Source organism: Paralichthys olivaceus, chromosome 21 (assembly GCF_024713975.1).
Source record: "Paralichthys olivaceus isolate ysfri-2021 chromosome 21, ASM2471397v2, whole genome shotgun sequence".
Taxonomy (NCBI): domain Eukaryota; kingdom Metazoa; phylum Chordata; class Actinopteri; order Pleuronectiformes; family Paralichthyidae; genus Paralichthys; species Paralichthys olivaceus.
Genome location: NC_091113.1, coordinates 12,394,356 through 12,421,108, shown reverse-complemented (window position 1 = coordinate 12,421,108; position 26,753 = coordinate 12,394,356). Strand labels below are relative to the sequence as shown.

The following is a 26,753-nucleotide window of genomic DNA, read 5'->3' as shown; positions in this document are numbered from 1 at the left end:
AGGCCCGACTCCCCGCAGGGATCATTAATGTTTCATCTGATCTAATCGAACCCCTGCTGTCACCACAGAGCCGCCTCACAGTCGAGACAACAGCGCCAAGCTGCAGAGTAGGACTGCAACACAAAGTGATGTTTAATGTGAATCACACAGCGTTGAGCTCGTACTGAGGGATGACAATTCAAGGGTTAACAGCCGCAGTTGCTGTTCCCGTGTCTGTGGCTGTGATGTCCTGCAGTGTAACAACCTGCTAATTCACCTGTAAACGTGCTTCATGACCTTTTCTCCTCTGTGTCGCTTCAGAACCTCTTTCTCCACATACCAGTCTTTTCGTCCCTTTGTGAAGGAGCGAGAGACAGAAAGAGAGAGAGGAGAGAGAGAGAGATCATATGCACAGAGTGTCTGTCACATACTCAGAGAAGGATGGTGATATTGTAAAGAACGTATAGATGGAAGAGAAAAAGACACACACACACACACACACACACACACACACACACACACACACACACACACACACACACACACACACACACACACAGATTGGTTAGAAGACCCAACTTCAACACAATGGACTGATGTCAGGTTTATCAGGAATGTTCTTGTATGAATGTTTTTATTTAACCAACTGAAGTGACATCATAATGAAGTCAGCAAAGTGAGAAAAGGACAAATGGGGAAAGTAAAATAATTAATTTGTTTGCTGCTTCCACTAATGTTAACCTTGGTGGCTTCCACATTGTTTCCATTAGAAACAGCACTAACCACTGCAAACTGTTGAAAGTATGCAAGTACATAGATATGTATGAGTTTTCCATACTTTGTACACATGTCAAAAAGAGTGAAATTGAAACAGATGGTATACTTTAGAAAAAAAAGGGAGAACTGGAAAACCCAGACAAAACCCATAAAAAAACAGTCTCACAGCACTTCTGTTTAGGTTAGTTTTCGAATTACAAAAGGAATCACTGAATAGGAAGAATTTCAATTTTCCGGTTGTTGAAATGTTTTTTGTGAGACTTAATAACGCTTCTTGATTCCTGCAAAGATACTAAAGTAGTTGGAATGTCACTTGCACCAAATCCGCTGTGCCGTCCGTGGCCCCATGTCTGCTGTGAAGCTACTTGTTCTCTTTCATAGTTATTCGGCCGTCGTGTTTCCAAGATCCTGGCATGATTTACCGCTGGAGAGATAGAAAACCAAACCTTCCTTTGCATTTGTTTTCAAATCCTTTTGTGGGTATTGTGCCAAGAGGAACTGGCTCCTCTACTTTTAGAGACTCTTTTTTGACTTTGTCATGATAAGGACAGTCAGGGCAAGAGCAGATAAATGCATCCCTGTAGCCTCGCTCAGGAATTCTCTTTAGCCTTCTTGGTGGCAAGTGCCAAACAGGCGACAGAGGTATTTCCCTGTCATTGCAAGGCCTGACTTGTGTGTACTCATGTGTCTTTTCTTCTTCTTCTTCCTGTGATGGTGATTTTACTGGTTTTGGTTTGACCCTGGCAGGAGCACTTGTAGGGAACGTAGGAGATTGAAAGGTCACGCTGGGCTTAAATACCAACGTTTCCTCTGGAGCTGATGAGGTCTTATTACCCATCCTCTGAAAATGACTTCTCTCTGCAAACAAACATTCAAAAATAAAAATTAAATAAATAAATAAATCAGTTACATTTGAAAGATCAATTAATAAATGTTTGATAGATACATTCATTTGATTATTATCTCATTTCAAACCATTTAAATAAGACAACTACATACACGGACTGAGAAAATGTGATATATATATTTGTGACTCCATGAACAACTGCTGACAACTGTATATGGATAAATAAGTAAATAAATGAATGAATAAATAAATGAAAAATGATTCAATCCTCATTTGTCGAATGTGAGAAATTTGTAAATTTCTTTAGTTTGCACAGGGGGTCCTTAATCATATAATATTACCATAATTAGCTAGAATTTTGCAGTTTCCTGCATATTTAGTCTGAGACACGTATTGATAGCTTTATTAAAAAAACACTTTGACGTACCCCATTGTTCCTCAAAGGAAAAGATCACTTCCTTGGGGTCTGCAGAGTCATCATCCCTGGAATCAAGAATTTCATCCACATGTTTGGAGAGAAATGTGGTGATGTCATCTGGTTGTGCTAGGAGTGCTGCCCTGTAGCAACACTCTGCAAAATGTATTATTCCGAATAATACTGTACAATTGTGGCACATCTTCAGTTTCTAAGTGTCTTTATCGCTCTTCAGAAATGTGATCTGCAAAATGTCTTCTTCTTTGCTTGGTTTATTGGTGGGTGGCAACCAACTGCAACAAGAGGCATTTATAGCATAAAGGTATTATAAAAGCTATCATACAAAAAACAAGCTTGTGACATCAAAGGCAACATTTTCCCCACCACACTTCATAGGAGGACAACACAGGGGATATTGGTTGCCTCCCAACAATAAATCAAACAAAGAAGAAGAACAAGAAATCGACCCCTGTGTTTGCTCTTCAGGTTGAGGTGGGTGAAATGCCTTTGAATCTTCAGGGGCATTCTGAAGATAGATATCCAACAACAAAGGTACGTGTTGGGAGAGTGAAGGGGCCGAGAGGGTGTGTTTTGCGTGGAGCAGGTTAAAAGTAGCCAGAGACATGTCATTAAATCTGAAAAGTTATATCCCTACTGTACAGTTTTCTGGAACAAGTGTAAGGACGTAAAGACTGTGGCAATATAGCAGTTTTGGTGGAAGTAAGATTGCAAACATCATAGAAAACATTTGTTCCACTATATACAGATTGATCCAAAGATCCTGTTACAGGAAGAACAGGTTTTGGTTTCAGTATGCCAGACTTGAAAGTTTCAGTGAACAGGAGAACCTTGGATCATTTGTCAGTTTACCGAGTGGAGATGGAAGTGATTGTGGCAGCATTCAAATTGGTAGAAGAGTCACAAATCAAGAAGGTTATTTTGTGCTGAACATTTATGCCATTAAAGTCATCTTCATCTAACAGTAGGCAAGATTTAGTGACTACTTTTATACGGCAATTATTTATTGGCTAAGAAAGCACTAAATCATGAAGAAGTCATGGACATTTCACTTAGTAAATTGGAAGCAAAAACATCAATCAAAGAAAACATTATCAAGGAATGGCAGCATAGCTGGAATGTAGCTCACGCAAGGAGAACTTTATGCAGTACAGCGGGAAGCGAGCACAGTGAGGACAGCAAAAAGGAGGCTGAGGATAGGACTACTAGACTTAATAATACACTGATGCCAAATGGAGGAGTCAGTGAAAGCTTCACTGCAATAAGTATGTTAGAGAATGAGAAAAGCTAAAGAGGAAAATTGCAAAACTTGGAGCGGAAGAACTGAGCCTGGAAATAGTATTTCATTGGAATAGGTTGTATGCTCCATTATGTGAGGTTGGACAAAACAGTATGTTTCCATCTGCCACTAGACCAAACGACGAAGGAGAAGCTGTAATATATCAAGGGTAATAGAGATACAGTATCGGATGGGGAAGAATAAGAAGTAGGATATTGAAACACATAGTGTGTGGTGGTAATGCAGCATGATGTTTGTTGCGACCCACCAATAAACTAAACAAAGAAGGAGAAGTACTTCCACACTTTTGGGAACATTAAATAGACTTGTATTTATTTCCTGTAGACTTATCATGACTTAAATCTAACCTTAACTGGTTAGTTAGGAATGACGTGGGACACAGTATGCCCATCTCCCCTCTGCTTCCAGTCTTAGTAGTCATCTGCATTGTAGTGCTACCTATTGTTACTGTGTGTGTGTGTGTGTGTGTGTGTGTGTGTGTGTGTGTGTGTGTGTGTGTGTGTGTGTGTGTGTGTGACCAATTCATTGGGTACATTTGGGGGTAAAAGTCAAGTCTACAATTTGACAAAAGAGGTGATTTGTGGGTCATTGATTAAGGTAAGGGTGAGGTTTACATATGTGTGTGTGTGTGTGTGTGTGTGTGTGTGTGTGTGCATGTGTGTGTGTCACTGCTAAGTCCATAGCTATGCATCTGCTACTGATACAACAGTGAGAGCAGAGATAAAGCTGGCTTTGTGTCCAACTCAGCATCAAGACTGCAGAGTGGCTCAAATGGCACACAGCCATTGTCAAAGGTTCACTGCAGACACACACACACACAGACACACACACACACACACACACACACACACACACACACACACACACACACACACACACACACACACACACACACACACACACACACACACACGTTTGTACAGCTATCTTAGTGAGGAAACTCATTGGCATAATGCATTCCCCAGCCCCTAACCCTAACCATCCAAACTAAATGCCTAACCCTTAATCTAACCTAAATTCTAACCTTAAACCTAAAACCAAGCTTTGACCCTCAAACAGTCCATTAAAGGGGGGTCACAAAGTGAAGACCGGCCAACATGTCCTCACTTTGACAAAAATGTCCTCCATAGGTTAAAGGCTAAAGCTGGTCCTCACAACGAAAGCTGTACAAACACACACACACACACACACACAGACAGGGAGCTACTGACACTAGTGGTGTTGAATCGCTGTCATATTATGTTTATATATTTTCTAAAATAAACCAATATCCATCAAAAAGCTGCATTCATTGATTTTTCTTACATCAGCCTCTCAATGAACTAGTGTACTGGGCACCTGGAGAATTTTTTTTTTTTTTCAATTTTGTTCTCCACCTCCTGAGAAAAGTTAATTCTCACACTTATTCCCTTGTTTATTAATGAATGTAAATCGAATTCAAGCCTTTGTTTTAGTACCTGATGGCAGACAGAATTGGATGTATTATTATATTAGAACTATTACATTGTGCAATAAACATTTCCTTCATAATGATTAAAGTTAAAATATTTAGTTCTTTCTGTCTTTTTCAAGTGTGTGTGTGTGTGTGTGTGTTAGTGTGTGTGTGTGTGTGTGTGTCACCTCTCTCCCACTGCTGCTGCTTCCTGGCAGCTTGTCCGGTGCAGGTAGAGCCGGAGCCTCCACCTGTAGATGAGAAAGGGGGTGGTGAGGTGCCAGGTTTCAAACACACCCAATGTCACTGTGTCCGTTCTGCTCCCCTGCCCACCTCCACACAGTGCGCAGTGTCCTCTGTCCTCCCCCCACCTGCACACCCTGTCCGTCATCCCTGCAGAGCTGACTGTACCTGCTGATATAATGCCAATAAATCTCTGTCCTGCTTGGTGCCAATGATACCGACATGCAAAAGTAAAGCTCAGGTGTAAATGGTAAAATGAACGATGGCTGAGTTCTGTTTGGCTGCTTCAATTTCAGGGTGTGTTGTGCATACTGGCTCACTGCCACGCTGTCATGTCTCACCGATACACTAGAAGTGAACAGAGCCATCATGTGATGTTATCAGTAACATCTGAGCTTTTCCTACTATGACAAAATGCCTGCTGAGAAAACAGGTCCACAGCTTTTACAGTGTTTCAAACAGGGCACCGTTCTTCCGGGGCAAACACATTCACAGAGTTTGCTTTCCTATGGTCTTAGCTAAACAGTTCTAAACCCTTTCAGTTTCATTTGTGTTTCTAAAAAAATTTAAATATGAGAGTGTACTTGTTTATTTTATGACTGAAAAACAAGTCAAATATCAGCAGCTCGTCAGTTAAACGGACAAAATCACATTTATTTATTTTTTAGCGGTAATCATGAACATTCTTTAGCTCATTAGCAACAGGAGCAAAGAATTGCAAATAATCAGAATTGAGTCACAAGTGTTTTCCCAGGTTAAACACAACTTGAATTTGATTGAGGCCCCAAGCTAGTAGCCTGTAAATCTCTCAATAAAAGTGAGTCTTGCCCTTTGTAGCAACTAATTTGCATTCAGACCACAGATAAATAAAGATGGACGACATGATTGTTCGATTTTCTAAAAGATGGTCTCTGTCACTTTAGGTAGTTTTTTTCAAACCCTCTGGTAAGTACGAGTTTAACTAGATTCTAAATAAAATGGGATAAAACATCATGATTGGGTGAGTATGTATCGGCAGGACCTTGCTACTGCATCTCCATCTTCGATCGCTACTCTGGCTCTGAATGAGCAAGATGGCAGTGTACATATCTGGGATGTTTTGTCTTCGTTTCTGGATAGAAGGAGGAAGTGTTTAAATTTTAAAGATGCGCTGTACAAAAAAATGTGCATCCCTGGGGTTTGCATTTATATTTTGCTCAAAATAATTTTTTGTCTTGGGTGTGAAAGGCTAGAAATCCTCCTTAAGTGTAGTCCCATGTTATTGACAGAAAATACAGTTAACACATAAAAATGAAGGTCAAACTAATTTGCAAAAATCTCTTGAGTGCTCTGCAGTAGAAAACCAACGTGGTGATGTTTACACAAGAAGCACGACAGGTGTACCGACGGTGAGCCATCTGTGACGCCGTGTTGTGTCCACACCGAGCACTGACCCAGAAAACCTGGTTTTGTCTGAAAGATAAACTGAACAGACTTGTATCCCTACACCGTGTTAACAACAGACAACAGAGACGATGAAAACATCTGTACTTACTGTTCCGAGTGTTGACGTCAGAGCATGAAGTGATTTATGTTTTGTTGAGATCAGCAGTTGGGAGTCGATAGAAGATGATTAGCGGTGACCACGATGGCATTCTACTGGGAAGTTAAACATATCACCAAAGTAAAACAGGGAGTCTGCAGATTATTTTGCCGTTGGCCTGCCGCAGCATTGTCTGAATAAGCAGTGCAGTGCTATCATTAACTTATCAGATCATCGTTATTAAGCGATGGCGGCCTCGAGTCTCCACTTACTTATTTTCTTGGAGCAGCTCTGTGTGTTTATTGCTATTCCTGTTCCCACATGCTCGGATGCAGAGGGGTGCTCGGTGCCAAGTTGTCGAAATTCACCCGAGCCCTCTGACACACTCACACACAGCAGCTCGAAGTGGCACACAGTGATCAGCAGAGGGATCCTCTCTTATTTCCTGCAGAGGAAGAAGCAGCTGAGGACATGGAGAACTCTGTGACCCTCCTTCACCACCAGTACTACACCACCGGCATGTGGGTGTGTGTAAGTGGTGGTGATTTTGTGCATGCGGGCAGCTGGTGTTTGTGTTTACGTCTAAAAGAGGCAAAGATGGCGATGGTCGCAGAGCTTCAGTCAATCTTTCTAAAGCCTTTCTCCCTCTGCTATGCCACACTGGCTTTTATCTGCGGCCCTTCCATCTTCGGCTGCCGAGCATCAGACAGACTGCTTAACTCTCAGACGCACAGGGCGAGAGAAAGACAGATGGAGGAGCAGAAAAAGACAGAGAAGTTTGTAGAACATGATTTTAGAGTCTGCCTGGGTGACTATATTAAATCCGCCCTGCTGAGAGGTAGCCAAGCATGAGATTATGATGCATCCATCTTCTTAGTGTCATTATTTAACACATTGCTCTGGCAGCTCTGCTTTTCTCTCAGATACACACACAGTCTTTCATCATGACATACACAAAGAAACACCTCTTTCAATGCTAAACAAATTAGCATAGACTGTCTATAAATGGACGAGGTATCTCCTCTTCCAAAAATATCCCAGAAACAATTACAGGACTATTACATCGACTATTATCATAAGCTAATTTTAACCTTAGTTATGGCCTAACCCACACCTTTAACCTTTAAAACACGTCTTCACCTTAACATTTAATGATTCATGTTAAGAGGACCTGTTTTTTGGCCCCATAAGGAAGACAAGTCCCCATGTGACCTTGTAAAAGAGATTTTAGTCCCCACAACACGATTGAAACCTGGACCAAACACATACACCCCTATATGATAATTTATGTGTGACCCCTTCCTTTAAAAAATATCCTATTCACCCTAATAAAACTGTATAGTGCCCATAGTTACACACCCAAGTAAAGCATGCACATTAGATTGACATACAATATTTATTTAGGTTCACAAAAATGATAAGTTAATTATCAGGTAGTCCACAAATATTGTGGGAATGGTCTCATACAGTCATACAAGGGGGGAAACATACATGAGAAACCATTTAGGAACAGGCCCACCCAGAAACGCTCTGATTTTACCAAATAAAGTATGAAGCATGGAAAAAAGGATAAACTTGAACATTAGTTTAAATCTAAACAATAAAAAAGGAAGTTGGTTATTTATTATTATCCATAATTTTTTTTCCTAATCATCTTTTTAAAAAAAGACCCTCAACTATTCAAAATATCTCTTCTTACTCTGTCTGCTTTTAACAAATGTAAAAAATAATCCAAACAGGACAAACTAAAAAAAGGGGCAGACCCTGCATTTCCAATATTGCCGTATGTCAGGGTCATCCCTGAACTGTCCCTCAGCAGTATCAATGGACCAGGGACTGGTCGAAACTTCAAACCTAAACGTTGTAAAAACCCCTCTGTAGTACACTAACTGAGGGTATATATATTTATATATATATATATACTGTATATCTGAAAGTAGTCTGTAGTGTCCCCAAATCGCTTGTGGTGGGCTTCCCCCAGCTGCCCCAAAACCATTTTCCTCTGTTTTGTTACTCATATCAAACAAGACACTTTGCACTATTGCATTTCTTTTTGCTTTGGGAATAACACCAACCACCCCCTCCCTCGTCTTTAACTCCAACCCCTCCCATAGTCGTGTCTCGCCCTCATGTATGTTTGCTACAAAAGATGTTACACATTATGAACACATCATGCAAAGTGGCAATTCTGTTTACAAAGATGGAGTAGTCGTGTTTTGTTTACATTTTTAAATATGTGGCCATTTTAGGTGCGTTTGATTCACTCTTAAAAAAAAATCAACCTGAAGTCCCACCCGAGTTCAAAGCCTCCTCCCTCAACCCTTTCAACAAAAACAGAACAATTAGCATTAAAAACGATATATTACATTAAAACCACGACTGCTTGTTTCTCTTGTAAATAATAACCCAAATCTCCAGTGGACAGTTGTAGTCTCAGTCCGTTTTTAAAACTGTGTCAGGAAAAAAGTCATCGCTGCAAAAATCAGTTGGCATAAACCAGAGAGCGGCTGCTGCCTTTAAGAAAAGAAACCTTTAAAAACATGTCCTGTGTCGGTGGTGGCAATGGTTGGTTTAAGAAGAAATCCCTGATTGGCTGAAAGAAGTCAGGTGACCACCAGGTGAGGTAACAAAAGTCCCACCTTTGACGATGGGGATGACAGTATGGAGGTGTTTCCTCCAGACGTGTGTGTGTGTCAATATATACTGTATGAGTGTATGTGTGTGTACATTTTTGATTACAAACTTGACCACCCGCTCACATGCGTACACACTCACACTTTAAGTGCGTGATGATTTTTGAGTCAATCTAAAAACACTGCATTGCGACTTCCTCTCTCCTCATGCAGCACAGACAGTTGCAGAAACACAGAACACCAGTGACAGAAAAACACACTGGCTGAAAAGACAAAAAAAAGAAAAAAACCTTAACAAAAAAAGAGAAAATTAAGTTTGCTGCCTTGAATGTCCTTAAACATCACATAGAATCCTTGGGCGTGACAATTTTTTTTTAAATTTCTGTTTTTTTTTTAGTTCAATAATATTTCTCTTATCTATGCATTTACTTAGGAAAAAACTAACAAAGATTTCAGTTGCTCTCTTATTACTATGTGTGTGCGTATCTTTTTTTTCTATTTTTGTATCGACGTTTGCATTGGTTTTCTCCTCTTCTTAAATTGTCCTCGTTGAGTTTTTCTTGGTTTGCGTAGTTTCCATCTCTTCCTGTCCGTCAATCCGACTTTTGGGAAAAAAAGACCAAAACCCATATTATTTACCCAATATCTCCTCCCACCCTTTCCCACCCTCCCCGTTTTCATACCCCATCTCCTTCCCTCCCTCGGGGGGGGGGTGGGTAAGGGGGCTTCTCAGTCCCTTCATCTCTCTGCCTCCATCGCTACACTAGCCTTCTGCTCAGTGCCCCCGTGCGGGTTTACACCCGTGGGCCAGGCAGGGCAGGGCTGCGTGGGGGGCTGCCCCTGAGTCCAGAGTCCCTGTGGTGGTTGCGGCACATTAGGTGAGACCCCCCAGCCGCCGACCTGGGGGGGCGGGGGAGAGGTTGCCATGGAGGCGGTCATGGTGCTGCCGCCGCTGCCGCTGTTGAAGCTCTCGGACGCTTTCAGCCGTGAGAACATGGTCAGCGCGTCCGGAAAGTTGGGGGGTGTCGCTGGTGTGTTGGCTGGGGTGCACATCTGGGAATGAGGAAGGACAGAGAGCAATTAATGAAAATCCAAACAGTAAACACAACAAGACTTCGAAAGATATAAGGAAGACGTCACAACAAAGTGTTTCATACGAATGATTTATGTAGTGGCTGACTTTAAAGGTCCAGTGTGTAAGATTTAGGTGAAAGGGAACTATTGGCAGAAATGTAATATAAAATAATTATCATGATGTTTTCACTAGTTTGTTTCATCTAAATTGTATGAATTGTAGTTTTCTTTACCCCAGAAAAGGCCGTTTATATTTAAATACTTTATATTAACATCGAGGGGGCCCTCTCTACGGAGGCCGCCATGTTTTTTACATTAGTCCAGACTGGACAAACTAAACACCTTTTGAGTTTTTATGACAACTGAAGCTACCACAGGTTCTTTTTCATGTTTGGAAGGAGAGGGTGAGGTGAGGGGTGTTCAGCTGCAACATGTAATTTCCACACTAGATATCACAAAATTCTACACACTGTACCTTTAAAGTAGACATCCACCCTGTACACTGTTACTATAGTACCTTTTTTCGACTGATGTAATTAGATGTGACACTATTAGTCGAGTAATAAATCAGTAAATCAACAGATAATTAACTGGCAATACTTTTATAATCTATAAAGTATGTTAGTTATGAAACAAAACTGTGCCCAGTTTGTCAAAGCTTATGAGTGGCCACTTTTTTACCTGCACCAAGGAGGTTATGTTTATGTTTCCCCTGTTAGTTTGTATGAGAGTAAGCAGGATTACACAAAAACTACCAGAAGGATTATGACAAAATTTGGTGGAAGGATGTCGTGTGGGTCAAGGAAGGGCTCCTTAATCTTTGGTGTGGCTCCAAATCCAGAATTTGGGTTTCCACTTTCTTAAACATTGTAGTTTTTTAAATTTTTTTTATATATATATTTCGTAGATTTCAAAGTAAATAATTCCTACATTTTCATGGGTTATGGGGACTTATGAGTGTGTGAAGTTTGGTGCAGTTCAATTGAACTGAAGGGGAGTGTCTGGCCTTAACTGTGGTATGCTCTACACCGAGTGCTATTCTAGATTATTCTAGGAGATTGTACACTAGTGACGCTTTAACTTATTGTTGTTTTCTTTGCCCTGGAATGGGCCCTAGTTTAGACAATAAGCACCAGAGAGATGTATTGATTAAATAGACAAGAGACAAAAATATGTACAGTACTGGCTGCAGGTTTTGTGCAATGCAGCTTGTCATGGGACTGCAGCACATTCTGTTTCATTGAGATGACAATCAGTGGAGAAATCTTTATCTCATGTACACACACTGTACCAAACAATGGTATTCTACAAACATCCATGAGGAAAACCAGACTTTAACATTGTTAAAAGGTGGATAAAAGAGATTGTTTGAAATAAAGGGAAATGTAGGGGAATCCCAGGCGCTCTCCCCCCAAGGGCCTGGTGGTGAAAATGCTTTGTTTACATCCACTTCCTGTTTCTGATTTTAGCAGAGAAGAGAAACCTGGTCAGACTGAGAGAATAACAGCTAATTTTGCTTTGAGGAAACAGACACAAACCAAGTCTCCTAAGTCTTATTACGCTCTCCTGAGCTCTGACCTGCTCCGACCCTCCTTTGTGCCAGCGCTGTTATTGTTCCGCTGCCAGGAGTTCCTTCAGTGACACACCTCGAGCTCACATAATACACCCGTGTGCCAAAAACAACACTGGACCTGACACCTTACAGCTAGCATGTCAATGCGAACAACATGTTTGGCTGTTTGAAAACAGAACAACTTCATTGTCAAAGTCGTCATCGTCACAAACTCGGCACCCGCACCCGCTGCTCTGTGCCCTGCTTCCTCTCCTGTGTCCCTGTCCATTTATTACCAGGAAAACAACAACCTCCAGTATTCCAAAGGGAAGCGGTGAAGAGGTGGTGCTACGTTTAGCTAGTAGGCTTGGCATCTAAAAATAAGAGCCTGGGCCGAGACGTGAACAGGACAGGTACCTTACATTGCAAAATAATCCTAAATCGCTGAGAATAAGTAGTGGAGGAAAAATGTTTGGCAACTCCAAGGATTAGGATTTTATTAAGATCACAAATACTCACAAATTAAAAATCCCCTTCTCCTCAGTACACACAGCTTTTTACTTTATTAACCAGTTAGATTGTGATTATGTCCAAGATTTTCATCCTCAAAATGTGATTTTCTTCTACACTTCGACGATGTCCAGACATTTCCTACAGCTTCAGGTTGTGTGTTTTAGGAGAGAAAGTGTGTGGGGGGGTTGTATTTTCTGGAATTGGGAGTCATAGACTCCATGAATCAACTACTGGGAACAGCAGCTGCAGTCACACATGAGCACTGCATGTTATCGTGCTGAAGAGGAGGAAAAGCTGAAAAACAACATTCCCTTGCTGACAACCAGACAGGCGGACCTGTGGTATCTAATCTACCCTTGGCTCCGTCACCCACGATTCTCAGACTTAGCGGACACGCAGCCTTCAGGAGAAAAAAAATACATAAACAGAGTGATAGGGATGCCATTCCTCCCTTGGAGGTGTAATTGGACAACCCTGCCCCTTAAAAATGCTGCGGCTTGCAGGTTGGTCCTGCGAACAACGCAGCCTGAGCTGGGCCAGGGGTTCTCAGGGTGGCATGCTGTTATGAAAGGTGAGCGTGTCCACTGTGCACTCTTGACAGGGAACGCTGGCTCATGTCTCTGAGGCCACTTCCTGCGGTAAAGAGACACCCTGGAATGCTGAGGTGACCTCCATGGTGCTTCCTGTTCTTGGTGGGCATCAGTGGATGTTACTGGTTGGATTTCTCAAACCTTGTGTTCTGTGTGTCAGTGGCTCTCAAGTAGAAAATACCAAAAATGCTGACAACATGACCCTACAGATCGTCCGCTGAGACCTCTACATCTGACTTTCTCATGCATGGACACATACATACATGAGCAGGTATAAATTTACACCCGCAGTCGGCTGAAAGACACAACACATTTCACAGATCTGTACTTTGTGGCTTCTGCTTCACATAGACCGAAGAGAGGGAGGCTGACGACAAAACCAACTTCAAAACACCATGTGTGCATTTCACAAAATCCCACCTCGCACTCCTCCACTCATAAAATAACACATCTACTGTATATGTCTGTGGTCTAAGCAGGGGACCTTGGACAGAGACGAAGAGACGCAGACGCTATCGACCCACCGGGAAGAGGATCTGGTCCAAAGACACAGCAGCTGTCTTCTGCCAAAGTTTGGGTCCAACTGCTTATCTGACACTTTGTCAGTAATAAAGCTTCAGCAGAGCCTGGTAGAGTCGGCTTCAGTGTTAGTACACTGCAACCCCACATACAAAGAAAAAACATATCTTTCACTGCAAAAAAAATGACTATAGATCGACGACACCTCTTTAATTCCTCCGCAAGCTGCAGTAGCGTTTTCTCTCGATACACATGCTCGACCAATTGCGAGGAAATCTCAGTTGTCAATCACGACGTTTCGCCCAGTTATTTAATAGCAACTAACTAATTAACAGTAGTGTGATAAGAACTACCAAAGATTACCGAAAAATGTGTATATTTATTCAATCTGAACTCATGTTTAAGCGTCATGCCGACAGTATTAGAGCACATGACCTGTCTGATGCCAGAGCAGAGAAAATCTGTGGTTGATATCGTCTGGATTTCCCACACACAGATTAAAAATCTCCCGCAGCAGTACGCAGGGCACTGTGTCTTTACCCTTCCTTTGCATTATGCAGCTGACTGAGTCACAGATTAACTCGCCGCTCTGAGGCGGTGACACATGTCTGCAGACCGAAGTTCAAATGCAATTGGCTCTCAGACCAACGACAATGTGGGATTTCTGCAGTCACAACATGAGGGTTAATGATTTATTGGAGAAAACACACACACACTTTGACGTGAAGAGTGTCTGCATGCTATTGCATCACACACATGCAGACAATGTGTGTGTATATATGCGAGCATATGAGCAGTTACGAAACTAATGTACAAAAGCAGGCTAAGAAGAAAAATATTTATATTTATCCCAATATAATTTTCATCATAGCAATACAACAAAAGTCCAATATATATCAATATATTGCTTATGTGTTGCGCAAGCACATAAATGATGGACTTCTACTTTGTAAAATGTTTTGAAATCCTCTGTCCATAAAGACAAGTTTAGAACCACATAAAAATCAGCCTTAAAACTGGGAAGAAACAACAATTGTGATTATTATTAATTTCGAGGGATATGAAAATGTGTATGTTTATATGATTTTTGGTAGTATCACCCAGCCCTAGAATCTCAGTCAACAGACACACAAGTTGGGCATGGCATTTCTTTCCTTCCTCTGGTTATAAAGCATTTATTTCCACATAAATAACACAGATATTTAAGATTGTGTTATATTTGATAGATAGCAATGACTTGGAATCCCACGTGTTTGAATCAAATAATCAATAAAAAAATGATGTTTCTAGCTCCATCCGTATCTGTGAGCAGAATCAAGACATCAAGAAAAGCACATGCAGCTACTGTTGCCTTAAGAGTGCATGTCGTTTCAGGATTAATGCCAGAGGTCCATTGAGGTAACCCTGCTTCCATATCTCAATTGATGTCACTGTACTGTGTCACAGTAAATTGTCGACTTCTAGTCTCCTCTCAAAAACACCTTAAGATGTAATGTGAGAAGACTGCGGGCTTTGTTAGTCGGTTATAAATGAGCCTGCAGGATCATTTAAATTCAATCCCCAGTCAGAACAGCAGAAAAACAAACACCAAAGGAATATCTGTGAGGTTAGACAGTGTTTAGAAACACAGGCACATGTTAACAGCAGTTGTGTCAAGGTGAGGGCCTTCAATATGACAAACTGTTTGTGTAACCACATCAGAAAATGTGTTACAGCAGCCATTTGTTCAAGGTCTACAGATGGAGAGACAGGGCGAAACAAAAAAGACAGCGAGACACGGTTTGTGTTCAAAACAGAGCTGACAGAGAGGTTGTCATGGGGACGGTTGTTATGAGGATGCAGCACAGATCTCCTGTTAATGGGACGGAGCTGAGGCAGGCCCGACTCCGTGGCAGCGGTGGCCACAGTGGTCCGGCCCTGTCCGCCCTCTCTTCAAGCCTGTTTGCTGGGCCCAGTGGTGGGGGGACTTACGGCTGTGGTGGGGCTCCACAACCTTCAAACAATCCTCCGTTTGTGTACATACGTGTATGTTTGTCCACAAACAGATGAGCTGAAGTTATTTCCAGTGAAACCAACCACATTCCTCAGCAACATCAAGTGTGTGTACGTGCAGGCTCCAAAGAGAAGCTTTCTTTTTCCTCTTAGATCCTTGTGCAGAGGGTCCAAGACAGATAAATTTAATGACCCAGAGTGAACTCCTCCACGCAACATGTACCTTAGTGCTGAACACACACACACACACACACACACACACACACTAATCTAATTTCACACTTTCTGGATGTTCCTGTCCAGCTGTCACAGGAATTTTAAGCCAACTTTTGCAATAAATTAAGGGTGATCTGATTTTTTCTACCGATTCAGCTAAAACATACAACATAAAATGGAGGAAGATAACACGTTAGACAACTTTTATGTTTAATTCATTGAAATTTCCAACCACTGAACACATGCATCACTTTTAATTCAAAGTCTTTGCTTAAGTTGTTTCTGAAAAGGGTTGTGCGCTGAAATCCGGTTGCAATCACGCATCTGTTCCTACCAAACCAAATCACGACGCAGACTTCAGAGCTTGAGCTATGTACTAAAATAGTTTCCCTGCCTACAGACAACTGAAACATCACTGCACGTGCCAAGTAAACATTACACTTAACTCTGTTGGCAACAAACTCTCTACATGGCTCTGGCAGCATGGAAAGTTAGCCTGGTTAGCTCGTGGCTCCCTCAAACTTGAATCGACACAACATCAAATTCCTGAAGCTGAACGGCTGAAAGTGCGGCTGTATTTCACGTGAAAGCATTCGCCACCGGGACATGCAGCAAATGTGTTGGGTGTCCCTGACCCCGTCAGTGGGGAGTAATTGCAATTTAGTTTTTCAAATTATAATAGTTGGGCACGGTTTTATTTATTATGTGATTTTATTGTGTAAATTTGTTAAGAGTTTAGCATTTATTCATATTTGTATATTTAGGTTTAGCAGACTTTAAACTGTTAAAAGTTAATATATTCAATTTCAACTTCCAATTTGCCTTCGCAAACAAAGCTCTTGCAAAGGTTGACTGTTGGTCTGTGCTTTTAAATAAAAACTGTTAAACTATATACAACCTTATTTCACTACTCTACTACTATTTAATCTACTACATATATATATTTTTTTAGTGTTCTAATAGTTTGTCACATGGATCAAAATTAACAAAATGTGACTGATGGAACCTCAGCTACTTTTCTCTCTTTCATTTCCTCTGTTGTGAAATTTGTAGTGAACCTTTGAAACATTTGGTTTCCCCACCTTCTCCATCGTTCTTTCACTTCTCTCTCTCTTCCGTCTGTTGCTCGTACAGATCACACATTCTTTGTCAGCACTTGCAGCAAACTGTGCTGAGAGATCTGTGAGACACGAGTATGACTGTGATGCACACCGCCTGACGTCTCCATTCTCATCCCACTGTACTAACTAGACCTGAATCTTCTGTTTGGTTAACCGGACAAAATTAATTTTAGCAGGATGTACTGGTTTATGTTTGAGACATAACGCCTGAAATCTACTTCTTTTTTTTTTTTTTTTGGACCATTTCCTTATTTTTTTAAGAAAATGACTTTCAATTTGTGGATTTTAGTCGACAGAGAATTTTCAGGGAGACTGTCGGGAACAGTTTCTTCACTCTAGCTCATCTATGAGCTTGCAAAATTAAAACAAACTCTATGACTGCAAAAACAGGAAGAGGTCTCTGCATTGGTGGCTTGGCTGGCATGCACACCTCAAAATGTCAATATGGTAATATTTTAAAGTTCATGGTTTCTCATTTTAAAAAACGTGGAAGTCAACTCTGTGAAATGAATTATTCTCCGAAAGAAGACTTAACATATTCTACATCATCACGTGAGTTGATAATTGAAAGTGGAAAATCATGTAAACATAACTTATACACAACAAGTCTCGACTCCAGCAGCCTCTTCAGTGTTCATGGACCCCAGTCAATCAAAAAGTCATTTAACCTTAATCCTTTTTCCATTGAAATTGCTGAGCTCTTTTAAAAGACATCTCAGAAGGCTGTTCAGCAGTGAAAATGTAATCATACTTCTTCTAACAACCACTTGTATATTGGCAGTGTTAAGGTAAATGTACCACACAGGTGCCACAAGTAAACCTTCCCATTTAAGGATAACACAAAACTGTTTATCTGATGCTAATGCTGTCATTCATGTAATGCAGGGCTGATTCTGACCGATGTCCTGTGAGGACTGAAAAAACATGGATTGTGGCTATTTTAAAAGGATGATTGTTTCATTATCAGAAGAGCATTTGTGCTCGAACCGAAGGTTTGACAGATGACCCGAGCATGTTTCATTGCATTAATTGTCCGACTCTTTATTTTTGATAGATCGTAGTTGTTCCAAATGCTGGAATAAGACCTTCCCTCTAGGATTTTCCACCACTGATTCAGGACAGGCTTTCCATTCAAGGAACGTGCATGTGCAGCTGCTTAGTAGAACAGCCAATAGGTGTGCAGAAGTCGAGTTTTCTCTCAGAATGCTTAATTTACATCAAATCAGAACGCTTGATTAACTGAAAGGTTACTAGGAGATTATTGCTCAATATGTTACCTATACGCCAGCATCAATGGGAGAAATGAGTGAAAAAAAGGAGCAAACGGTGAAAGAACGAGGTGAAATCAAAAGCATGTGAAAGCAGCTGAAACAAAATGTAAAGAGGGAGAGAAACCAGACGACATAAAACATTAACTGTACAAGACTCTGCTCACCTGATAAATATTTAAAAGGCGAGTGCTCTCATGGTGAGTGTGTAGCGTAGCACTGCTTTTTTTGTTTTGGAGCTGCAGTTCGATTCAAATGCAGCCTTGACCTACAACTGTAGCATGGCAACTATGCTAACCATACTTATATATATATATATTATACTTACATGTGTATGGCTCAATTTTCCGATGCCTTCACTTTTAAATCACTTGATCCTGCACTTAAATTAAACATAATCTGTTTCTATATATTTTTTAATCTTTATCCTTTTAAATGTTTTGTAATACTCCTGATATTTACTTGTATGCTCCTTTTATTTCTTTAAAGCACAATTAATGAACTCTGTATATGTTACATACAAATAGATTTGCCTTACTTTAGCTTACCTGATATTCAGTTTGAGAACAAATTAAATATAAAATCAAACAAATACTAAAAGCAGCATTAGTTTTACATTAGTCTTTATCAATGGAAATGCACTATTTTGTATTTCTGGAAATTACATATAAATATAGCCATTGTAATTGGCTACTATAATAAAAAAAATATGTTAATTGTTATTAGGACTTTACACTTGAACACATTTACCTTTGAAAAGGCTGAAAACTCATAGGTTCCACTGGAGGTTTGACACTGCAATAAAATGTAATAATATTTGCACAAATACTACAAAGTCTTCAACATATTTGAGAGATACTCTGTACTGTTAAAAAAACAGACTAGACTTCCACCCATCTGTTTACCAACATGCTCTCTAGGGCTGCACGTGGAAATCTGCCGATCTGCACCGGTGTCACTTTGTCACTGCATCACACACCAATACCAGACAAGACGCTTTCTGTGCCTTTAAAGATATTGGCCAGGGGTCAGATGTAGATGTTTCTTTCCTGAACAAAATGAAGGAGGCCGACAGGTGCTGCTGAATATTTCAAGTGGCCGCCCTTCTCACCTCTGACCCCCTAACCCACCTTCTTGCAGCTGAGCCCGTATATAATACTGTATACACAAATACACATAGGGCCAAGGCTGGATCTGAGCTAACAAGGGACTCGGCTGATCATTAGCCAGGCTGTTCTCTGTTTCCCTATGTTTTTCTGAAACTGGACAATGAAAAGGAAAGAGACTGAGAAAGAAGAAGGAGAAACAGAAATAGAAAGCAGCTGGGTGATGGGACGGAGCGGGGCATGTGGTCTAATCGACCAAATCCTCACACTGCACTGCTCAGTCACAACAATGGGCTAACAGGCTAACAATAGGTGTTCAGTGGCCCACTCTTATCTAGAAAAAGTGCTGTCAACTGGTAACAGGCTGGCAAGAGAAACTACTGGGCCGAAGGTCAACGCGAGCAAGACCAAAACACAGTTGCGGTGCAAAGGCTCAGGTTTAGCTTTACATAAGATATCTTTCTTAAGGCTACGCATACACTTCTGATCAAACTTGAGGTCTTCTTTCACCTAACATGCAACTTATTCGTTTTCTAATTTGTGTCAGTTTCAGTTTCAACCTAAACCACTGAGCACTATCTGGTGGGGATTTTATGTGAAACCTTGAATCAAAGTTTATCAGTGTTGCTGTGACAAACGGCTGGTTGTTGCAGCAGATTCCTAAATTAAAAACTCAAAATAGAAATGTTGGCCTTCAAAATGCAATTATTACATATCTTGCCTTCAGTGTCAAAGAGTAGTGAGGGGACAAGGGACATAAATGTGAGCAGGAAAGGAATGGACAAGGCTGTGGAAGTTGGCAGCAAAGAAAGCAGGGTGAGGGACCAACGGACCAATGCTCAAGTCAGCTGGTATGTGAGCCGAACCTGAGAAAACAGGCCAGTGAGATGTAATGTGACAACTCATTCTTTATGCAACAGACATGGTTCCCATGTGCTGTTTGTGTTCCCTGGGCCATAGGCCTGAACCCATTGTGTGCCTTCAAGTGTACTCCGTGACTCCAAGAATCAGTGTGAAACCCAATCTAACTCCAGCGTTCATAAACACATCTGGTCCTCACAGCCATCCCACATGGATTCCCAATGCCCTGGGTCCCTTGAGCCAAAGTCTGGGTGTGTGAGGACATGGCTGTGTGTGTGTGTGTGTGTGTGTGTGTGTGTGTGTGTGTGTGTGTGTGTGTGTGTGTGTGTGTGTGTGTGTGTGTGTGTGTGTGTGTGTGTGTGTGTGTGGTTAGAGTTCTGGGAAGCTGTGCTCTTGGAAACATGCAGGGCAGCACGCTGGAACATGCAGAGCACAGGCCGGGCCTCTTCAGATGTGGCAAACTGCCTGGCATGGCTGTACAATACACAGGACACACACGCACATGTGCACAGAGAAAAAGAGAGAGAGACACCAATGCATGCACATCCATTAACATCATTACCAGATCTAGACATGATTAACTCTGAAATCTGACACACACTTAGGGTATTATAACTGCGCACACACACTGACACATATAAACTCATGAAATTACACCCAAACAGAAGGAGAAAATAAACTGGATTTCGCCTCATTCTACACTTACTGACTCCTGCAGCAAGAAAGAGAAACAGCTTATCTATATTGAGACAGAGACACAAAGCAACGTCCGAGTGAGGCCATGTCAGAACACAACAGGACAATGTCCAGAAAACATGCATATGATGCAAAAACTGCCAACAAAGATGTCTAAGTGGAAAGACTACGATAATCACAAGCTTTTGGTGATGAGGGGAGATGCCGATGTTGACATGCTGGTAACAAAATATGTGATTTCCGCAGTGAAATTTAAAAGTCATATCCTGCCTCCCACCAGCTCTACACTCAGGCGTCACCCCTCGCCTCAATTTTCTGGACATTTTCCTGCTGTTGTGAAAGCGTCTGACCCGAACTACCTCGTGCTGTGTTCTGTGTTCTTCGTGTGAAAGGCGAAGGCTGGAAAATGTCCAGAGCCAATTTTCCAAAGATTTTGCGGAGTTCATGTCTGAAAGCAGCTTAAGAAACAATCCAAGTATGTTTTATATACTGACGTTATCTTTTCTCCACAGCTCAGTGTGGTGATAAACAGAAGTAAAGACAGAGAGAAACAGAAGCAGCAAGTCGTCCATGTTGTCACGCCATGATTTGTGAAGGTAATTATAGCTTTGCTCTTCCGCATGAGCACGTCACACTTCAAATCTAATTTGGATGAGATCTTACATGAATGACATGAATGAGAGTTTGACTTTCAAAAATCCTTTTGTTAAGCCACACCCAGACACCACAACCGAATGTTTGTAGTTACTATAAACAAACGCACAGAATAAAACCCTCCTTTCTCCTGGTGGGTGTTCATAGTGCCAGGAAACAGCCTTTAAAAACAACCTCATGCCCACTTTTATCACTCGCCCCGCGGTGCCCAATACCATTCTGCCCCGTCACCACACCAGAGCAGTCATAGCTGAAGGTTGCCCTTCATAAATATCTCAGTTTCATTCAACCTCCTGCACCATGGCAGTAGCAAATGTTAATTATAACACAATTTAAAAAATGATAATTCAAACTATGGAGCTGTTTCTTCATGATTGTGTGTTGCCGAATGTGTGTCGAGGCAAGACTGTGCTCTGTAGCAGGAAAGACAAAATATACAGTATGAGTGGATATTGACTTACTGCTTATGATTTGTTAAGGGACTCATCTACATTAGAATAGGCTCATCCACATAGTCAGGATAGTATTCCTTATATTGTAATGGAACTTTTGTGAGAGAAGAAGAGTGTTTCTTTGTCTGTACTTCAATACAAGAGCACATCAGAGTGAGTGCAAGAGCCAGACAAACTGAAAGTGAACAAATTATTCAAGTGGGAAAGGAGAATGTGAAATATTTCTTAAGTGGATTATTTTTATTAACCTGACCTACTAAACACCACACACTTTTCAGCAGCACAGTCCTGACTCTACTGCAGGGCTGCCACATGACGACCTCGCTGCCGTTTCTTTATTAGTCATAACTCCAGCAGAAATTACACACATGCAAACCAGGCTTTGCCGGCTTAGTCCGCTCCTTTCCAAGCTTAGTCACATGTTCCCAGACAACAGTGGAAGTCATCCAGTGGCGGCTACTTCCTCTTCTGTGGTCACATGAGGATTCATTCACTTTATTGTGCCTGTGTGTGCCCCACATGAAGAGATGTAAATCATGGAAACACTGACATTGTGTGAGCACACAGTGACTTGTCAGTAGTATTTATTTCCAGATTGAGCAGTCAAAAGCATAAGGACTGAAGGAAATATTTCGTTTTTTAGTTGCCAATATAACAATTATTATCATCATCATTATCATTTATATGCACCATACTTTTTTTTTTTTCCATTCTTCAAAATATGCATTCTCGTTTTATTATTATTCTGCAGTGAGGCAACAAAGTGTACATAGATAGAGAGGATTTTTGACAGCTGGCATTCCAACTGTGTAAGGAGATATCGTAAACACTGTGTCAGAAATAACTCAGACTTTACAGAGCCGATGCCTTGAAATGTGCTTGAAACATCCCTGGAATATGCATGGAAATTCCATGTGTGAGTGGACAGGCCGACACATTGTGAAGGTGGCAGCTGCTTTGAGTATGTGGCTAAAAACAAGAGGACGGGGACAGGACACGTTTAGAAAAACTCTTCGACAGGAAATGTGAACAGCAATTTGAATTCTGATGTTTCGTGAGAGAGAGAGAAATGGTGGTGGCGAGGGAGGTAAGATGAGTGAGAGTGTATAAAAGTAAAGAAAGAGACATTTTGGGCCGGTGCAAGCATTGCATCCTGTAGGAATGTGGTGCGGTTGCCGTGTTCGTGTGGGCAGGGTGTGTGTGTGTGTTTGTGTGTGTGTGTGGAGGAGAAAACTGGGAGTAGACAGGGAGGGGTTGTGTGAAACAGAAATGAGATTGGTCTGAGCTTAGGGCCTAGGTGTCCATCAGAGAACATACTGTAGATACACGCATTGGTGACTTAATTTGAAAAACACAGTGATACACAGACAACTCTCTTTAAGGCAACATTCATAAGTGGATCTCACTGAAACACACATTGCGTGCATAAACCCAAGTCAGCCAAAATAAATAAACAGGCCTAAATACGTGCCTGTGCAGAGATTGTAGCTCTTTTTCGTCATGTGCCAAAGCAAAGGCACTCCCCACGGTCCAGGATTGTTAATGACAGGAGCTTTAGCTAAATCCTACAGCATTCACAGCATTACAAAAGACTGTACTGGTGAGTGGACCGGCTAACCTCACTATTTGATATTCGATACAAGGCACGAACCTGTGACATACAATGCACAAATGATGTATAACCAACAGTGCACTTAAACAAAATCGGACAAATCCCCACCAGACAGGTTTTGTTTAGTGATGAAACGTATTTATTAAAACAACGGCACTTTGGAATCCAAGATGGTTTCTCTCCCAGGAACCTGAATTTGAATGGGAAAGTGATCTGGTTGTACCCCCACACTGAGCGCCACATACATTGTGTTGGGCCTCAAAAAAGACAATGGCCTATACCAGCTCGCTGAGCAGCATCCACAAACCAAGTGACCTACATGACGTCCACACATGCCCCGCTGCCAAGAACTGCATGTCTACAGGCGATCTGCTGGGGCCACCGGGGTTGTGTTGAACTGAGGCCTCTAGCCAAAATAGCAATCTTTGTGTTATGACACAAAGCACTGACGCAACATTTTGTATCACAGAATTGTAACTTAAACCGATTCCCGTTTACTGTAAACGGAAGAAAGAGAGAGGACAGACAGAGAGAGAGAGAGAGAGAGCGAGAGAGAGAGACAGACGCTGAGAGAGAGTTAAGAGCGAGAGCGAGAGCAAGCAAAGTGGATTAGATTTGTATACCAACGTACACTGCGGTCTGATAAGCTGCAGGAAGGTTGGACATGCTGCCCTGCTGTTGTACTGTTGTGACTCACACACAAACACCCACTCTGTGCATGCACAAGATACAGATGCATGCATGTGAATTACACAAGCGAAAACAGAGACCTACGGCCATATCAGCATGTGTAAAAAAAAACCCTCAAGAAACTGCCTCTAACCATAACATCACAAACACTCCTAGATGTTCCGCATCCTGACTTTCATTAATCAGTGTCTGCAGCAATCGTGCTCAGCCCTGTTTTGCGGAGAGTTTATTCTCTAAATTGAAGTGACACATTTCATGAGCTAAATAGAGGCTGCTGTTATTTACTGATTTGATCATAGAGGAGGGTCTGACTCTCTTTATTACAATAAGGCTGTGATTTTTAAAAAAGGGATCCATCTCACTGTGAGCCATTTCTATGCTGACTGGCAATATTGCCCCAACTCCGAGGATATAAAATGGCACACACACACTGAGATAAAGCAATAAAAAAACAAAATCCTCCTACACCAGTCTCTCTCCTTTTCCTCTGGAAATGTAAAGATAAAATGTTTTGTTATGTTTGATGCCAAGCTTTGCTGCACAAACACACACAGACAAACAGTGAGCTTTTAAAGAGAGAGAGAGGGAGCCTCAATAAATGATCAACAATTTTCATCCAAAAATCCCCTCACATCCATGTCTGACTCTTCCGGAAGGCAGCTGTTGCTGGATGCTGCCATGCATGCAGCTGCAAACAAAGGCTTGTGTGCTGCCAAAGTGGGCTGCTGCTAAAAGCCCAAACACTGCTGGTGTTTCATAATGTCCAACCCTTGTCTGTGTGTATGTCAGCTGAAAGTCTCCTGCTGCCCTAACGCCTTCCAGTTTACTCTTTACCAATTTAGTCTGCTCTTTAGTCCCCAATGCGTGTCATGCAGGGGGAGGGGGGCACTAACAACCAAATTACCCATGGCAATTGCAGCAGCACAAGGGGTCTATTTGTAAGAAGTGGCTGTCTTCTTCCTGGAAACAGACATTTTTTTCTCTTCTACCCAGCAAATGAGAGGCACTTCCTTCCTTTATGCACCTCTGTTGATCCAATGAAAATGTTGAATTTCATATATCGACATTAATCATTTCCACTCCCTCTTTCTCACCCCCCCCCCCCTACACACAGACACACTAGAGAGAGCTACAGTGTGTGAGTGTGCCTCTCTCCCTCAGTGTGGCTGCTGCTGCAGCTGCATGCCTGCCTGTGTTTATTTCTGGAAGCTCACAACATGGCCGACATGTGCTTTGTTATTGTTAGTACAACATCATCCCTGCTGGCCTATAAGGGCCGTTTATCGCCCCATCCCGACCAATGCAACACAGCAGCCTTAAAGAAACACCATCTGAAAAGTATGATTGATAGAACTGAAGAAACAGGACAATGAACAGCGTTTAAAAAGCGTGTTATTATGTATATATATTTATGTATATATATATATATATACACACACAACCCCCCTTCCTCCACCATCGTCCTCCTCCCTCCTGAACTCACCATTTGATGATGATGGCCGTATGGAATATTTGTTTCTTGGAAAAAGGCACTGAGGGCAGTCTACAATGAAAACACACAGAGGATTAACTGTATTATTATGCGTGTGGCGGTTTTACATGAAGTCAGAGACACAGAATCCGTCTGATCGTCGGTCGTTTTCACTGTTGACACAAATAAACGAGCTTAGAAACCGGATCTTTCGGAGCTGGATCTATATTCGCCTCAGACTACAGTTTAGTAGGCTAGTCGATACAACACGGTGGTCATCTTTATTGCGTAATAGCCCTCGCTGGCCTCGCCTGTTCGCCGCTGTCATGTGTCGGATTACTCCATTTAATCTGGAGTAAAGTCTAATTGGATGTGCTCGGCTGTACGCTTCGCCCCGCCGCATGCCTGTGTGTCCCCTGCTGATTTAGCCTGGCTAAAGCTAAACAGATACTTTAAATACAGCTAACAAACTTCTGGCTTCAGGGAGGAACACACACACACTCACACACACACACAAAAAACACAAACACACACACAGCAGAGGGCTAACACTGCCGCTTTGTTTTTGTGTTAGTTTAATAAAAACAGTAGCCAGAGGCAGGGTAATATTAAGCTAGGCTACATTAAAAGCTTACGGTCGCTCGCAACGTAAACACACCGACGCCATGTTTCCTCGCTATATTGTTTCTCCTCGTTGTCGTGATGTTCTTACCTCGAACTGCCAGTGTGCCGCCTGCAGAAGCTGCTTCGCCTGGTCTGCCGCACAACCCGCCGTCAGGACGAACTGGTTAATCATGACTTGATGTTTGAGTTCATCCATTTTTCGACGAAGCCCGGTGTCCTACTCGCGGCGGCTGGCTCTGGAGCTCTCTTCTGTAGCGATCCTCTCTCAGTTTTCTTCTCTTCTTCGCCCCAGTTGTATTCCGCTCCCCTGCCTTCAGTCGTCCACCATTACAGCCGGTTGAGCAAACACAAATATTTACTGTAGGAGCGGTAGTGGAAGGGAACGTGGCGTGATTGACAGCAGGGCGCAGCCAATCAGGGCAGAGCGCGGCCGGTGGGATTTGTATGCCCGGAGCGGAGGGTCTCGGAGCGGCGCGTCTTTATCCGTGTGATCGGCCCCGGTTTGAAAGCTTATCGACGCGTAATCCGACGATGGTTCACCGCAGCGACCGGCTTTGAGATGCGGGTACGCGCGTG

The 26,753-nt window shown here is 42.0% G+C and overlaps 1 protein-coding gene and 1 long non-coding RNA gene across 2 annotated transcripts; one reads left to right on the top strand and one right to left on the bottom strand.

Annotated features, from left to right (window-relative positions):
• Window positions 1-594: 594 nt before the first annotated feature.
• ubald1a (UBA-like domain containing 1a) lies at window positions 595-26,542 on the bottom strand. The gene is made up of 6 exons (XM_020083567.2): window positions 26,266-26,542; window positions 25,566-25,625; window positions 6,806-10,219; window positions 6,546-6,649; window positions 2,031-5,182; window positions 595-1,614 (listed from the first exon to the last, which is right to left on the bottom strand). Exons 1-3 carry the CDS (start codon window positions 26,371-26,373, stop codon window positions 9,905-9,907), a joined length of 483 nt encoding a protein of 160 aa, XP_019939126.1. The 5' UTR covers window positions 26,374-26,542; the 3' UTR covers window positions 595-1,614; window positions 2,031-5,182; window positions 6,546-6,649; window positions 6,806-9,904.
• On the top strand, window positions 3,992-5,914 carry LOC138406025 (uncharacterized). Its single transcript, XR_011239688.1, has 2 exons — window positions 3,992-4,130; window positions 4,987-5,914. It is a non-coding gene; the product is annotated as an uncharacterized lncRNA (long non-coding RNA).
• Window positions 26,543-26,753: the final 211 nt, after the last annotated feature.